At 37.8% G+C, this 18,352-nt stretch overlaps 1 protein-coding gene across 1 annotated transcript in view; it reads left to right on the forward strand.

Moving 5' to 3' along the window:
- Nucleotides 1-13,470, forward strand: part of CFAP299 (cilia and flagella associated protein 299) — a 500,128-nt gene extending 486,658 nt beyond the window's left edge. Inside the window, exons 7-8 of the mRNA XM_040967260.1 lie at nt 1,639-1,768; nt 13,237-13,470. Of these exons, the coding sequence (XP_040823194.1) occupies nt 1,639-1,768; nt 13,237-13,332 (226 nt within the window). The 3' untranslated portion in view covers nt 13,333-13,470. The remainder of the gene's footprint in view (nt 1-1,638; nt 1,769-13,236) is intronic.
- The last annotated feature ends 4,882 nt before the right edge of the window (nt 13,471-18,352 follow it).

The following is an 18,352-nucleotide window of genomic DNA, read 5'->3' on the forward strand; positions in this document are numbered from 1 at the left end:
TCCTCTCTTAAAAGGGACAAAGTGGTAAGGGAACCATTTCCCCTTACTGCATGTCTCAGAAGAGCAGATAATCTACACTTGACCACAGAAAGAGTTGAAGAGTATCAGAACGTGGGTGGAGCAAAGGGAAGGGATGCCAGCACTGTATACCAGTGGATAAATCTTCATCTTGCAACTGCTGCGATCCCATAAACGTGCAGTTCCTGTCCAGCTGCTCCACTTCCCATCCAGCTCCCGGCTTGTGTCCTGGGAAAACAGTAAAGGGTGGCCCAAAGCCTTGGAAGCCTACACTCACGTGGGAGACCAGGGAGAAGCTCCTGGCTCTTGGCTCCTGGCTCCGTATCAGCTCAGTTCCAGCTGTTGTGGCAACTTGGGGAATGAAGCATCAGATGGAAGATCTTTTTCTCTCTGTCTCTTCTTCTCTGTGTAAATCTGACTTTCGAATAAAAAACATTACAAGTCTTAAAAGAGAGAGAGGGAAGAGACTGTTTAATACAGCTCTCTTGTAGTGACATAAATCATTTAGCAGAGTGTTCAACATTTTGAGAATAAATACATTTTATAGATAGTAAGACAAAGCTAATAATATTGAAGCCTCTGATAATAATAAGTGACTTTGATCAATAAAATTTTTATTGAGTTTTTTTGAATTTACTGAAAAAAAACATTATTTCAAAAAGAGGGAGGAGGGAAATAGACAGTAAAGCAACCTATAAATAGAATTGTGGAAAACTGGTTAAAAATAATGTGACAAGCATTTTAGAAGAACACTAAACAAGACAGCTAAATATGAGCTGTCTCTTTGGCTTTCATATGGAACACAAGTAAAAATCATAAATTCTTCATGAGAAATAAATATATTGAGGATTCTTCCAGCTTATGTGGTATTATCATATTCAATTTTGGCTGAATATGATTTCCATACAGAATTTCTAAAACTTAGTAAAATTCAAGTAGGTAATGTTGAAAAACTGAAGGGGCACAGGTGTGCTTTGGAACCTGCGGAAGTGAGTTGGAATATTTAGCCCCAGAATATATTTGTTGGAGGATCTTTACCACGCTAGTTGACCTCCCTCTTGTGTCCTAGAATTGTTTGTTAAATGAAAGCAACTTCATGTCAAGGAAGTCATGGAGCAATTTACATCCTATCTGGCCCATGAACAGCACTACAACAGAAATTATTTACCCACTCCCTGGGAAACATATTATTGAGAAATAGAGACTAAAAGAAATCCATTTGAAATGGTTTTGAATGAAAAGAGATGACTTAGCCTGCTTTCTCTTCCAGCAAGAAGCCTGTTAATACCCCCGATGAGTCTGTGCTGGAACAAATAACCTTAAATTGCATCAATTTTCTTCTTGACTTCCTGAGCATATAATACCGGAATAGGCCCTTAGTCATAGAGCGTCCAAACCAGGAAATCATGTCAAATCGTCATAACCGTGTGCAAATGGCTTGAGAATAATCCAGTCTAATCTCTTCTACAAGAATTTTAATCTCAGCCACATTCTACATGATTGTGTAACTGTGTGTAACCACTTTTCTTAAGGTTGAACTGCTCTAAAAGTTTTCTAAAACACACCTGCCAGCTTTACACTTTACGCATAGTCATTCCTAACCACTGTTTCTTTCTACAGCTTTTACAACTGGGACAGTCACATCGCTGTGTGTAATTCAAGTCCCAACTATCAAGTGATTACTGATAACCCAGATGGCTTACTTTTCAAATACAAAAGAGACAGAAAAATTCTCAATGTGGATCCAAAGGTAATTCTACTTTTTCACATATGTATTCCTTCTTTTTAGTGCCTTCCTACCATTATTCAAAAGTGTGTTAAATAGTTCACATCTTTAATTTTGTAAATTTAGAAGTGAGTAGTGCTGTGAAACTTGAAACATATGAAACATATGAAATTCTGTAGCTTAATAAACTATCAGAAATTAACACATAGGATTTTAGAGTGAATTTAAATATAATTCCCAAATGAGAAACTCCTCTTTAGGCAGCAGTAGAATTAAGTCAGTGGGCAATCTCCTTGTTTATCCTGATCCCAGAAGTCCAATCACTGTGTATTCTTAGGGAGACGAATCATTTAGGAACTAGGATCTCTCATATCAACTTTGTCTAATAATCATCTATATATGTGGCTAACATTGAAATAATGTGATTCTTAGTTTATTTCTAAGTGGTATCTTGGAGAACAATTTTCCTTACCTATTTTACAGACCCATCCTATGGTATTGTAAAGTTGTTGGAAGACAAAGTTTGCATAAAACATGATTTTCAAAGACTGTGTTTCTATCATGACTTCTTATCCTGATTGTCCTATGTCTGCCAATCAAATTTCAAGCCATGTTTAAAACCATTAGGTGCATGGATTACCCATTTTCATGTATATAATTCACATATTGCTTTATAGCAAGGAAAAGAAGTCAGTAGGTATATGATACAGGAGTAATGAGAGACCACAGCCAAAGGGGAGTCAAGCTTCCAAAATCTCTCAAAACAGTTTTTATAGATTTGAAATAAGAAATGAATCTATCTTTGTTTTATACTGACTATAATTCATTGCATCTAAAAAATGTTCAATGACTCTATGTTCAAAAAATAAATGAATGGAATTTTGTAGCAAGCAACAGATTATTTCTGTGATCAGATTCAGCTCCACAAATCAGAAATTGCAAGACTGATTCCGGTAGAAGAGAAGTTCCCCTTTCTCCCACATGTCCGGATAATTCAAGACTAAAGTGCTCTTTAGGTGAGGTGTCTCATCCACATGAACCAACATAGGTGTACAGCCACGATAGCCACACTTTTTTGGGAACCTGTTTATATAAAGTGAATAAATTTCACTTATTTCACAACTTAAACTTAGGAGCAGAGCAGTGCTTTCCACAGTATCCTCCCTCCTACTCACCTTGCTGCTTGTTTATCTGTCTTTAAACAATAAAATTACAATGGCATACTTCAATTTCACTTTGAAATAACAGACTTAACACTCCATTAGGTAAAGATTTCAATCCACAGCAAGTAGAAAAAGAAAACCCTACTATTTCTCAGCAATATAGACAAAGCTATAAACAATAATCGTACATCAGAACATTGTTCTAGTTCATATAAGGTCCTTTTTTTAATTCTATGTGTTTGTTACCAAGATCTGGGAAAACATATGATATTTGTCTTTTGGTGACTGACTTGTTTCATTAAACATAATGATTTCCAGTTACATCCATTTTGTTGCGAAAGACGAGATTTCTTTCTTTTTTTTATGGCCACCTATATAAGGATGTCACTTCCTAACTAGAGCTCCATCTAGTTAGACTTCCTTCATGAGTATATTCTTGCAATGCAATGTAAGTTTGTATGTGGAAGTTTTTTGGAAACTTGCTTATTAGGTGAAGGAGCCCCACATTCTAGCCACACCCCTGTCTATAGCTGCTAGCTAAAACCAGGGGTTCTGTAACAGCAAAGAGTGTATAGACAACTGACAACACTGTCTCCTACAAAAGAAAGCTGCTCTTTTCTGGGCTCAATTTTCTCATTAGTGAACTGACATACTATGTCAGAATCTTTAGGGAAATATTTAATATGAACAGATAAATATTTAGACAAGCGTATCACTAGATATTAAAATGTGATCAATTAGGGGCTGGTGTTGTGAAGTGACTAGCTAAGTGAACACTTGCAACGTGCTCCTGGCTCCTGGTTTCAGGCTGGCCCAGTCCGTGCTGTTTGGGCAATTTGGAGATTTCTTCTTCTTCTTCTTCTTCTCCTTCTCCTTCTCCTTCTCCTTCTCCTTCCTCTCCTTCCTCTTCCTCTCCTTCCTCTTCCTCTCCTTCCTCTTCCTCTCCTACCTCTCCTTCCTCTCCTTCCTCTTCCTCTTCCTCTCCTTCCTCTTCCTCTCCTACCTCTCCTTCCTCTTCCTCTTCTTCCTCTTCCTCTTCCTCTTCTTCCTCTTCCTCTCCTTCCTCTTCCTCTCCTTCCTCTTCCTCTCCTTCCTCTTCCTCTCCTTCCTCTTCCTCTTCCTCTCCTTCCTCTTCCTCTTCCTCTTCCTCTCCTTCCTCTTCCTCTTCCTCTCCTTCCTCTTCCTCTCCTTCCTCTTCCTCTTCTTCCTCTTTCTCTTCTTCCTCTTCCTCTTCCTCTCCTTCCTCTTCCTCTCCTTCCTCTTCCTCTTCTTCCTCTTCCTCTTCTTCCTCTTCCTCTCCTTCCTCTTCCTCTCCTTCCTCTTCCTCTCCTTCCTCTTCCTCTCCTTCCTCTTCCTCTCCTTCCTCTTCCTCTCCTTCCTCTTCCTCTCCTTCCTCTTCCTCTTCTTCCTCTTCCTCTTCCTCTTCCTCTTCCTCTTCTTCCTCTTCTTCTCCTCCTCCTCCTCCTCCTCCTCCTTCTTCTTCTTCTTCTTCTTCTTTCTTTTCTCTCTCTCCATCACTCCCTATTTCTGTAAATTGCCTTTCAAATAGATTAAAAAATGTTTTAAATAGTGTGACCAATTGAAGCAAAGTACAAAAATCTTAATAAGTCACATTCACAGGTTTTTTTTCTTTCTTGGGAAACTAAACTCTATTAAGAAAAGATTTGAAATGATTAATGGCTACACTAATGCGTGTGTAACAAACCTCTGAATCCGTTTTGAATGACATCGCAGTCAGACTCTCTGAGGGCTCTATAATGAGTGGTATGCTTCTAGAGCATGTGTCCTGAGTTTTACCCTTTATGGACCTTGGGGGATTCTTAATGACTGCAAATCATTATTTAGGCACAATTCAGATCATTTTAACTGTTATTCTCCCTTCCAAAATAATAAATCATTTGATATCAAAAACATAAACAAAATTACATAAAATAAAACATCACTTTTCTTGGGCTGTTTTGAGCTCCTTTATAATTTCTGAACTTACTCACTTCTGAGACTATAGATCATTTTCTTTTAATGTAGTCAACATAACACTTCTCTTTAGATTCATCTATGAGTCAGAGTTACAAAGAGACAAGCTAAGGCATGTTTTTATTCACTAGTTCCCTATCCGGATCTCTGCAGCAGCTAGGCTGGGCCAGGCTGAACTCAGAAGCCTGGGATTTTTCAAGTCTTCCCCTTAGGTGACAAGAGTTCAAACCCTGGGGTCATCTTCTGCCGCCTTCCCCAGGTCAGACACAGCAAGCTAGATAGGAAGTGCAGAAGCTGGGACAGGAACCAGCACAGGTGGAAGCTTGACTTGCTATACCACAAAACTAGCCCAGCATATCATTTATTATCACATCACAGGGAAACCAAGAAGTAAGCTATAATGTCTATTTTGGGTAATAACAAAAGCATATTGATAAGAATATGTTTATGCTCAACCTTCTTAATAATTTTGATGGTTACTTAATTATAAATTCAATAGGTAAGAAGCTATAAAATGTTGTAAGAACAATATTATCCAGATCTCAGTGTTCCGTTTTTTTTATTTTCCTTAAACGACTCCCTTTGAAATAATTTCTACTGAACGTTAAATAGGTCAAGAACATGGAAGTAGTGATAAACAGGATGCTTCCCTTTGAACAACACAGATGCAGACTCATTCATTCTGAAGTGTTGTTCTTGTGAAATTCAGTTGTTTGCTGATTTGAACAGTAGAAAAAAATAAGGTGGGTAAGTTCTTAGAACTAGTAATATGAGTTTATTGGTTGGGAATTTCTGAATCCAGTAAGAGTTTGGTTGCATTGAAAACAGGATCAGTGGCTGTAACTTCCCTGCAGCTGTATGACATCTGGAACAAATAAGGCAAGTTTCTATTTCTGAGAGAAGAATGCTTGTCTCAGTGATTCACACCCACCAAAATGTTTCCAGTGTTTTATCTTTAGAAGGATTAAGTGGAAGCACTTTGCACTCATTCTGCTACATTATCTGGGGAAAAAAAATAAAAGAAACAGGCATTTGCTTTTGCTTTTAGAAAGCACTAATCATGGGAGAGTTTGTTTTGGGTCTCACCGTTATGTAATTGCTCTAAATCTGACACGATGCACTTACAAAACAGCACAAAGAGAAACTGCTCTGAAAGAGTTAAAACAAGTGAAATTATCCTTAACACACCAGCTTTTCTTTTTCTGCCCTCCCATTTTAAATGGCGAAGTCCTTCATAAACCCATTGTTTAGTGAAAGACCGAGTTAATAACTATCCAGTAAATAGGCCTTAAATATAAAATTGGGTGGATGGTTTCCCCAAAACCAAGTGTATATATAGAATTATATATATATAATTCTATATATAGAGATTATATATATATTATATATATATCATATATATATATGATATATATATTATATATATATTATATATATATTATTATATATATTATATTATAATTATATATATTATATATATAATTATATATATATTATATATATTATATATATAATTCTATATATAGAGATTATATATATATATAATTCTATATTATATTATTATGTATAATATATATTCTACATATTATATATCTATATATATATTACAGTAGCCATAAGGTGAGGAACTAGTATGCCATTGATATTTTTTATTTACTTTTTAAAGTTTCTGATACATTTCCATTGGCTCTTGGATTTCCCTTCTCTCTCCAGGTCTCCTCCGCCCACTGATTGCCCCCATTTAATGATAGCAGTATACTCACTCATAGTCTAAAGTCTGTCAATCTGCTGTTTACGTTGTAGGTACGACATTGTAGGTACGAATAATGGCAGAGGGGCCATAAGCCTATTTTCACGATATATTTAACAGTTTCATTGGCAGTCCACCTTTGATTTGGAAGTAGAGATGCATACTGCATTTTATCTTCACTTCTGGATATGACAGTCTCTGTTACACAGTTACTATACGTTCCCTTAAATGAAAAGCCATGAAACAGGAAAAAATAGGAAATTTACAGCAACATGAAGCTAAATAACATGTTACTGAATAACCAATGTATCACTGAAGAAATGCCATTAATATTAATATTGCAGTGACAGCAGACATCTTGGGAGTAAACCAGCATAGGCAATCTCTCTCTGTCTCTCTCTCTCTCTCTTTCTTTCTCTCTCTCTCCTCTCTATCCTTCTCTCTCTGTAAACTGACTCTCAAATAAGTAATATAAATCTTTTTTAAAGGGTAATGTATGTTACTACTGAACTTCTTGAAGATCCCTCTTAGTTGCTTGATAAGTAGCTGATAACAAGTCAAGCAAACTTAAAAGTAGGTTAGATCTCAAGCATGCATTAGCTGTAGAACAAGGGTGAAGCAAAGGACATCATCATGGAAGAAAGCGTCTTGAATGTCAGAGTCAGAAGGGCATGTATGATGCAGGCTGTGCATGGATTGAGCAGGATGCATTTTTTTTTTATTATGCTAAAAAAATAAAACAACTTTATAACCAGAGTCTGGGCTTCACTTATTGAAAACCATTCACTTTTTTAACAATGAGCTATTTTGTAATGCAAGCCATTTGCAGATTCCTTTATTGATGTCTAGCCTTCCATGGCTTGGTGAAAAGCAATCCCACGCAGTCCTGTAAAATAATTCACCGACCAATCAGAGAACCCTAAACTCCCATCCCTAAAAACTCAAACTAAACCCATCCTTGGTGAGACCTGGGCATCCATAATTTTATTGTTTTAGTCTCCCCTAAAGATCCTAGAACTTAGTTTTACATAATATTGTTTTATTAGTCATTACTTGACCTTACTATCTGTGCAGCGTATAATCAAAATTCATTCATTTAAAACAAGCTTGAATTCAACATTCTTAATTTTGAGTAGTTTAAATTCCATATTCCTGGGACTGAACAGACTACCAAAGATTTGTGGTTAACCTCCACAGAGAACCAACCATAGTGGATGTTTCTTCTAATAATTTGCGACTATTTTTTTCTCACTGGGATCATTATAAGGAATTGGGGCGGGGCGGGGACAAGTAGGACGGGGGAAGTAACATGGGGAAAGACGGCACACATTTTTTTTTACTACCATCATTTCTTTAAGAAGCATCATGCGGAGTAGATTTGTCGACAGGTTCCCAGAAAACAATACTGGTCAAAGCATGGAATATCCCACTTGGAGCAGGACGCATTCCCGCCATTATGCCATCATACTGCCGACGTGAGCACCATGCCTGCACCTGGTAGCAAACATCTGTGGAATGAATAAATTGAATACTGAATTTTTACTAAAGAAATGGATAATAGGGCCAAAAATAATTTTGGAAACTTTTGAGGTTAACTTTAAAATATTTTAGGACCTTGGGTACTAGAAACATATGTAAAGCTAAGGTTATTTTTAGCAGAAAACTGCCAGAGGTGTGGGCTCCAGTGCTTTTCTGCCCTTCGTGGGCGATATGTGGTTGAAGCTTGGAACTCTGACTACGAGCATCAGTCAGTGTGAGTAGGAGATATTTTAATATGTAAAGACAGCACATATAGGTGCTAAAGATGCATTAAGTTCAAAAAAGTACCCGGATAAACAAGATTTAAAATTGAAACTAAATCTGAACAATCGAAAACACCTGTTTGTGCTTTTGGGAGGAGTTTCTAGTTCCAACAGCGCCTTCTCCCAGCTCCTCTCTTTTCTGTTCATTCCTCTCAAGTGACCCCCTCTGGAACACTTGCTTCTATTAGTAGAATGGGTGTTAATTGCCTCCTAAATTCATTGACTGGTCTTAATTTCCCTTGCCACACAGATCTTAAAGTCCCAGCCCCTCACAGCCTTGAAATGACTCTTCTCACAGTGGAAGCCTATCATTCCTACATCCTTTGGACAGATGGCTTGAATTCATTTTCTTGGAGCTTTGCCCTCCAGTGTGGGCCTTCAGTTTTCTCATCTGTCTTGCTACAGGGGCCAGGGATATTTCCTTTAATGTTCATATATATATATATATATATATATATATATATATATATACATATATATGTGTGTAAAATCAAAAACAGTCAACATATATCTATACTAAATAGAATACATTTAAGAAAATATATCATTCCTTGAAGTCCCCAAGAAGGGTCCCTCTAACCACACCACAAAAACTGAATTAATACTGGACCAGTAAGGCAGGGGACACTTACGAATGGCCAACACCACTTTTTTGGCTCCCAAATTTTCCTTGGAGGCTTCTTGTAAATGTTACATTTTAACTGTGGCACAGTCACAGTTATTAAGAAAATCTGAAGTCTTGCCAGCTTTCTGGTTTTGCTGCCCAAATTACTGAATGTTTGGTCGATTATAGCCCTGAAACAGCCACATACTAAGTAGCTTTTAAACATTCTCTCCCCTGGGCAATCACCTGGTCTATCTGAACTCTAAGTCCACCACATGTAAATTAAGAAGTTACTCACCCAACTACTGCTAAAATCAATGGCCTTAAGGAATACATTGAAAATTACATCACAGCACTTGGATTGAAACGTCTAAAATATAAGTTCCATGACCTTCTCTTGACCTGGAAAACTGCTTTTTTTTTTTAAGTATAAATGCTGTATTTATGGAACAACCCTGAGTGATAAGCACATTGCTGTAATGTGTCCTGTGCAAGAACTCATATATAACGTATAGCACAAGGAAGGTGTATCAGCAGAAATATAAAGTAAAATATTTAATATTGGATTATGCACATATCTACACATCAATATTAATTATAGTAATAAGAGAATATAGATAATAAACATCATCCATCCAAACTGATTATCTGTAGTGAAAAGAACAGTACATATCTCAATAAAACACACCTGATCAAGAAAAAATTCTATTTTTAGCTTCCATTATTAAGATTTATTTATCTTGAAGGAAGTAGTAGAGACAGAGAGCAAGAGAGGGAAAGATCTTCCATCAACCAGTTCACTCCCAAATCAGTCACAGTGGCAGGGACTGAAGCCAGAAGCCAGAATCAGGAGCTTCTTCTAGGTCTCGCACATGGGTGCAAGGGCTCGAGGATGTGGGCCATACCCTGCTGTTTTAGCAAGGAGCTGGATCAGAAGTGGAGTAGCCGGGATTCAAAGCTATTCACAGATGAGATGCTAGAGACGTTGTGCACTTTCCCCACAGAGCCCTATTTTAAGCTTCTGATTAGAAGGGCATCCTGACAAAACATGGGGTACATGATAAGAAGGGAAAATACTTCCTGGAAAATAAGGATGGCACAGTGTGAGAAAAGAGTTTGATCCCATTTAATTTTACTTTTCCACAAAAAATGTGATCAGGAACCTCTAAAAAAAAAGAGTAGAAAACCGGTTTCTTGGCAAGATGACCAGAATTCTGATGTAAACATAAGAATAAATTCAAAAAAGAATCATGGTAAATAAAAATCAATGCATTCAGTCAAACACACCAAAATATTATAGTCAAAATTCATTTGAATTATCAAGTTTCTACAATTTTAGAGTTACAGCATAGATTAAAGATGAGAATTCCTGAATGAGTTATCAAGACTTCTGCAGCTTCTTTCCATTTCAAAGTTTTGCAGTTTTTTCTGGCAATCTCCTTCCCTCATTTTATTCTAGTAATTTCAAAAAAGATTATTCTTGATCATAAAATACGGTTGACTTCATTAAGCCTTTCCTGAGTGTTTACCTATGTGCAGCAAAGGTGTTACTTTGCCGGGCACAGCACCTTAAATGTGCTTTCTGAATCCTGTGGTCAGATAAGTGTGGACAAATACTGTCTAGATTCTGCCTGCAAGCTTCCATCAGGATTTTGAAACAGAGCTTTTACAACCCTCTTCTTTGTGTTGTTCCAAAGCTGAGAAACTAAAGAAGCGCTCTACTCGATTTCTCTGGTTGTGCCTGTAAGTTTGAGTAGATTCCTCTCTTTTCCAAGCCTCCTCATGTATGTTAATGTGATTTGCCTTTAACAAACAATATCATTGGACAATGTCCTTGGAGCCTTGACACCAAGATACAGTGCAGCTTGCTTGGGAGGGCATTGTAAGTGTTTGTTTTTGTTTTGTTTTGTTTTTTTTTGCATAAATGGAATTAACCTTAATTCCTTAAAAGTAGTTGTTCCTAACTGATTAATTAAGCATATGCGTCTACAAATGGGACATGCCAAGCAGGTTTATTTTTATGATTTCTACAATTAAAAATCCTGGTTAAAAAAAAAAAGTGAAAGCTTACTTCTTACTGAATAGCCTCAGGAAGTATAGAGTTTTATAATCTTAAAAGAATAAATGAGAATCATATATCAGTTTATAACGGGTCACTCCTGTTTGTTAAAGTTGAATCAGATTTCTGTGGGTTCTGTTTTGTTGAAGAAAAGCAGCGCGAGTATGGTGTCAAAACCCACTGGAAATATTTCTACGATAAGCCATCAATATCTGGCTTGCACATAAAAATATTTGAGACAGTAGGGCCCATGAGAAACTTGTAGGATTGAGAAAACATACAAAGTTTTTGAAATGTTTATGTTAATTGAATCTGAACGAATTTACCTAGGTAAGGCTGAGTGGCTCTTCTGAGTGGTGACTCTTCTGATGACATTTTCAGACCTATTTTTAGCACATTTGTTTCAAATGTGAAAGACAATTTTTTTGAATTTTTTTTCCCCAAGATTCCTCTGGAAAATCTCAGAAGATAATATCAAGTGTAAAAGATATCCCAGAAGTTTTACTTAATCATTAATTTGTTATACTTATTTATCTATTTTTAAACGTTCAAAAATGTATATGAAGAAAGCAAACTTAACGTGAATTCTATTACTGAAAGTCAAAAATGAGAAAAATTGGCCCTGTTATGGCAGCCTAGTATAGCTAAATCCTTGTGTTGCAACGGCTGGATTCCCATATGGGTGCCAGTATATGTCCTGGCATCCTGGCTGCTCCACTTCCGATCCAGCTCCCTGCTTATGGTCTGGGAAAACAGTAGAGGATGGCCCAAAGCCTTGAAACCATGTAGCCTCTTGCAAAAACCAGAAGACGATCCTGGTCTCTGGCTTTGGATCAGACTTATTTATTTTTTATTGGAAAGGCAGAAATAGAGAGAGAAGGAGAAACAGAGAAAAAGGTCTTCCATCCGCTGGTTCACTCCTCAAATGGCAGCAATGGCCAAAGCTGAGCCAATCCAAAGCCTGGAGCAAGATTTTCCAGGTCTCCTGTGTGGGTGCAGGGTTCCAAGTCCTCAACTGCTTTCCCTGGCCACTAGCAGGGAACTGGAAGGGAAGTGGAGCGGCTGTAACATGAACCAGCAGCCATATGGGAACCCGGGGCATGCAAGGCGAGGACTTTAACCACTAGGCTACCACACAGGACTGAAAATAACTGAATAATCTTAAAAAGAGAGAGAGAGAGAAAAATTGTCAAAAGATGTTTGGATATCTGATTTGGATATGATCAGGGTGCCATGAAATACTACTGAGAATAACTGTGCAAGTAAACATTTAAAACAATGGGATATTATACAATAAACATACAAGTTAATATAAGCTGACTCTTTAATAAGTAAAAAACTATGATTTTTTTGTAAGTAATCTAGGATGTAACAATTTCAACATATAGCACAGAAAATATATATTTGGGAAACACTAAATCGTTGCTTTCTAGGCAGATGATACTGAATGTACCCAGAAAAGCTTTTCAACTAACAGAGGATGGTTCCATTACTTGAGTCCTTGCCACTGGCAATAAGGAATTAGATTGAGTTCCTGACTCCAGCTTTTGTCCTGGTCCACCCCTGGCTGAAGGAAGATATTTGGGGAGTAAATCAGTAGATGAAGACCTCTTTCTCTATCTCTCATCCCTCAGCATTTCAAATAAAATGAAAATAAATACTTTCTTAAAGGATCATTGCCCATTCACAGATTATGATTTGGTGTGGGTGCAGGGAAGGGAGGAGGGAAGCAAAACTAAATTTCAAGAAAACCAAAGTAAACAGCCACTTGCATTGGTCTGAACTAATTCCAAACCAGAGGCACTTGTAATCAAGGTAGATTTCTTACTGAATCATGACCCTGAAATAGCACATGCTGGTAAATATCTCCCTAGGAACTTGTCAGAGTTCATGGCTAGAGCTCAGTGGTGTCCAGACAACCGTAAGCCCAGGACATGACTTTGTTCGCAGGTGTTTTAGTCGTATCACAGACCAGGACCTCAGAATACTTAGCTGGAATCAGCATCACCCTGAGATGGGAAAAAATGGGAAGTAGGTGAATATCTCAATTGAAACAAACATTTCGGTTCTGTTTGCTACAATATCAAAGAGAAAAAAATTAAGTTGATTGTTTTCTGTGGATTTGATTTCTTTCTTTCAGGTTCAACCAGGTGACAATTCTACTAGAATCTCTATCCAGACAGATCTCTACATGCAAGCAGTCATTTTTGACCACATTTCCAGAAGAAAGACTTAAGTACCCACATGTTAAGTGGTTCTACAATTGTTTGCTAAATTTAAGAGAATTCTGTAGCCAGAAGCAAATTAGAATAATATATGAGTTCCATAACTGGGTGATAAATTAGAGTAATAAGCTAACAAAATAAAATAGAAAAGAAACTGTGACTTTGACCCCTTTTTTTTAGTTGTACAGATAGCCTCTTAGTTTGACTTGAGAGGAGCCTGTTGCTTTTTTTCCCTCTGAACACTCAGTAAGGCTGATTGCAAAAGTTTATGGGAGAGAATCCTGTGGCCACTTCAAAGATACAGTAATTGTTGACATATTTTGTTGCTCAAATTTTCCAAAACAAAAATGTCCCAAGTCCTCCAATTGCCAAAGCTGCTGGATCAAATATTATACTCTGCGGCTGTGCTATTTCCTAAAATAAATGAATATTGATTGGAAAATCCACATAAGAAACTACTATGTGAGTAAATGTTTCGATATTCTCAACGTGTCAATAAAATGTGAAAAATCCCTTGAGATGATTTATGAGCTGAGGGTCAAGTGTAATATGTTTTTTGTGTCTGGACAACATGAATCCTGTCACAGTGAAGTTGATTACATCAATTCTAATGAACCAGAAAATTTCAGAGAAATCAAAACTCCGTAAGAGGAATAAACATGTTTTTCTAATATCACTGCAGGTGGCTTTCATGAAGAAAGGGAATTATTTGGAGGCCATTGAAAATGAGTGCATTTTTCTGCCTCCTTTCTTTCACTTACTGCCCTTTCCGTTTGAAATAATTTAATACTGGGGCAACTAGGTTGGTGCAGCAAAGCAGGAGTTTGCTCCACAGGTGGAAGTAGGAGGGACCAGGGCCAGGCAACAGAATTCAAGTGAAGTGAGAAGGGTATTTTCAGGGAGGAAGACGGGGACTTGGTACAAAGTGTCAGGACCCTAGCAGGGTAAGTGGTGTCACTGAAATTGGAATCAGATGTATGAGAATACCTCAAAAGCTCATGTGAAATAGAATTAACAGATGTTTATGTTGGTAAAAAAAAATTAAAATCCTTATTTTTCATAGTATGCATTTTTCATTAGGTTTTTTTTTTGAACATGGTTTATATGTTTTATGATTTTTACACCAAACTAAAAGTATCTTTTTAAAGATTTATTTATTTTATTTGATAGAGTTGGAGAGAGTGAGAGAGAATGAAAGAAATATTCTATCCTGAGGTCACTCCTCAAATGACCACAATGACCAGAACTGGGCCAATCCAAAGCTGGAAGCCAGGGACTTCATTGGGTCTCCCACATAGTACAGGGACCCAAGGCCTTGGGGCATCCTCTGCTGCTTTTTCAGGCCAGTAGCAGAGTGTTGAATTGGAAGTGGAACAGTCTGGGCTTGAATTAGCATCTATATGGCATGCCTGTGTCACAGGCAGAGGATTAGCTTACTGTGGCACCGTATCATCCCTAAACAAAAAAAATTTTTTTTTAATTTATTTTATTTTTGTTGGAAAATCAAATATATGGGGGATGGGGGAGGAGAGACAGAAGGTCTTCCATGTGCTGATTCACTCCCCGAATGTCCTCAGTAGCTGGAGCTGAGTTGATCCAAAACCGGGAGCCAGGAGCTTCTTCCAGGTCTCCCAAGTGGGAGCAGGGTCCCAAAGTCTTGGGCCATCCATGACTTCTTTCTCAGGCCACAAGTAAGGAGTTGGATGGGAAGCAGGGCTGCCAGGATTAGAACCAGCGCCAATATAGGATCTCAGCACGTGCAAGGCAAGGACTTTAGCTACTAGGCTACGACACCAGACACAAATCAAAATTATTTTAATTCCCTTTTCCATAAGCTGCTTGAAACCAATTCCTTTTGGTGTGAGCTCATAATTTGCAATGTATATAACAAATACAGAATATATGCATATGAGTGTAGTTGAATTGCTGCATGCATTGAGGAGACCTAAGAACATCAACATGCTGAGAACATGAGGTGAACTTGAGCCATTTTAGCTCTCTAGTAAAAAGAAACATGAGTCCCTGGTTAAACGACTGTTTCCAAGACTGGTACAGGCTTATTACTGATCTAGATCACCTTTTGTTTATGCCAGAAAGCCAAGAAGTTCTCAGAGGCGTATGTTGTGTCACAGCAGGTTTCCTACGTTCCATATCAGGGAGAGTCTTGATTGAAATCCAGCTATTCTGCTTTCTATCCGCCTTTCTCTAAGGAAGCCAGTGATTGGTTACTAAAGTGCGTGGGTCTCTGCTACCCACATTGGAGACCTGGGTGGAGTTTCTGGATCCTAGTCCAGCTCCAGATTTTGTAGACATTTGAGAAATGAACCAGCATATGGAATCTGGAATCTCTCTCTCTCTCTCTCTCTGTCAACTGCCTTTCAGATAAACAAACACATTATTTAAACAAGGGGAAAGTTCACAAAACATGAAGAAAATGTGTCAAAGGAGCATAGAATTTCTATTGGAGTTCCTACAGACTAAACCTTAGAGTCAAAATCATAAGAAATAATGACAAAAATAAAAGAATAGAATAAGAAACCATGAATCCAAACCGACCTACTGACATGAATAAATCCAGAGACTCAAAAGGCAGAATAAATTGAATAGTATCTCTCCACCAAATACTGATTAATTACGAAGGGGAGACTGGAAATGTCTGCCAGACAATGCACTCAGGAAATGATCCGCGAGTTTAGCATCTGTTGTGTAGCAAACCGAATTTCTGCCCCACCAACCAAACAGTCTCATGTCTGAGTCAACTAGTCAAACATCGCATTTTAAGTTGGAGTAGCAAAGACTTACCGAATGCAACAGTGGAATGTGGCATCCCTTGTTTCAAAGTTCTGCTACCGTTGCATCATCTGAAATTACTCAAAAGAAAACTCGAGAAAACAAACCTATGAACATTATACCAATTAGGTGGCCTGTTGTGTTCGGCAGTGCAAGAACAGGAAGTGTAGCAGAGACTGAAGCCACATAGCACAGCATAGGACACCAGAGAGGTGTGAAAAATGCAAAGCAAAATTCCGAATTGAAGCATTTTCCTTTCAAGGGGGTTTGGTAACAACGTGTGAAAATTGGATGACTTCTGGAAATTAGATGACAATAACGCAAAATTATCTATTTCCTGATTTTCATGATTATACTGAGTTATAGGGCAGAATATTCTTTATTGTAGGTAATTGCAATAAAGCATGTGAGAGTCAAAGGTCATGATAACAGATTATTTATGAAGAAATGAGAAGGAAAAGTTCTTCATGTGGTAGCTGGGACGTTTTTGCAGCCTATCACCAAATATAATCATTAAGATCCATTATGTAATTTAATTAAGTCATTTTAAACTTTTCAATTCCATTCATAGTTTTGATTATATTCATCTTTCTAAAGATTTGTGATTTTTTTAACAAGTAAGCATTTCATATCTTTAAGTGGCTGATATAATTAAGTATAATTAAATAATAAAATATAATTAATTAAAAGAATTAAATATCATTAAATAATTTAATATAATTAAATCTAAATGCAATGACCCTTATACCTTTCAAATATAGCTTACAAAGTTACAAATTTTCAGTTTGAAATAATGTTCCAGTTAATTATTGAAGTATCCCATTTCATACTGAAAAAGCAAGGACTGACTGTTAGATGTTCCTTCTAATATATCCGATTTTCTTACATGTGACAATGTGTAAATATAGGAATGTAAGATACTTAATATATTTACAGATACTGTGTATATTTAATCTCAATATTGAAAACACTAAACGTGCATTATATAATCACAAGTAATGGTTACCTTATAAAATGCGGAAATGAAATACTGACTGCCTTTCACTTGGCTGAGACTGTGTGGCTTAAACCACAGAAGCCTCCTTCCACACACTCCGGCGCCCCGGGGCTGGCTGGCTTGATTTCTTTGGAGGCCCGTCTCCCTTGCACAGGGCAGCCTTCTTCCTTGGTCCCGTGCTTCCATGGGCCTTCCTCCCTAGGAGCCTCCCAGGAATCTGTGTGCCTCCAGATTCTCCTGAAGATACCAGTCAGATTGGATTAGAGCTGTCATCATGGCCTCGTGCTAACTTTTTAAAGATTCGTTTATTTATTATTGGAAAGTCAGATTTACAGAGTGAAGGAAAGACAGAAAGATCCTCCATCTGCTGGTTCACTCCCCAAGTAGCAATAACAGCCAAAGCTGAGCTGATCTGAAGTCAGAGCTTCTTCCAGATTTCTCACATGGATGCAGGGTTCCAAAACTTTGGGCCATCCTCTACTGCTTCCCAGGCCACAAGCAGGGAGCTGGATGGGAAATGAAGCAACCAGGGTATGAATCAATGCCCATGTGGGATCCCTGGCATGTAGGGTGAGAACTTTAGCCACTAGGCTACTGCATCGAGCCCCCTCCTGCTAATTCTAATAACCTCTTTAAAGGCACTATCTCGGACATGCAAGTTTCAACATCTGAATTATAGGAAGACACCATTCAGCCCCGAACTTGGAAACATGCATGTTCTCTCTCATGATGAGAGACTGTTGGCCAACATCAAGGCAAATCTAGGCCTCTGACAATGACAGTCTCATGCCTCTCAGATTGGGATTGTCTTGCTGCCCGAGTTCCCTGATTCAAGTGTCCTATTCTCTAATTACCTGAAGCGCAATAGCCACTTAGGATGATTGATATTGAGAGAATCTGTGTGTGGTCTTACTCTGTTTCTGAATTGCTTCGTAGTCTCTCTGTTGGAAGAGCCACAGCTCCTATAAGTGCGTAAATGACAGCTGATCATGATGATCGTATCTCTCAAATGTTGCCTTGCCCTGTTGTCACAGTCCTAAGGTCACCCTAATGAAAGCACTGGAATTCGGACATTCCCTTAACGGAAGCTTGTTAAGATGACTTCCAACCAGTCAGGGAGAAAGAACAATTCAGATACTGTTATCTGGGAGTCCAGGATACAGTAAGAAAGTAACTTTACAGCTGTTCTGAACATAGAAATGTGATTACTGCAGGTTGGGAAAGGCTTGGGGGAGGGCAGATAG

Source organism: Ochotona curzoniae, unplaced genomic scaffold, assembly GCF_017591425.1.
Source record: "Ochotona curzoniae isolate NIBS_2020 unplaced genomic scaffold, NIBS_Ocur_1.0 scaffold_4506, whole genome shotgun sequence".
NCBI classification, from domain to species: Eukaryota; Metazoa; Chordata; class Mammalia; order Lagomorpha; family Ochotonidae; genus Ochotona; species Ochotona curzoniae.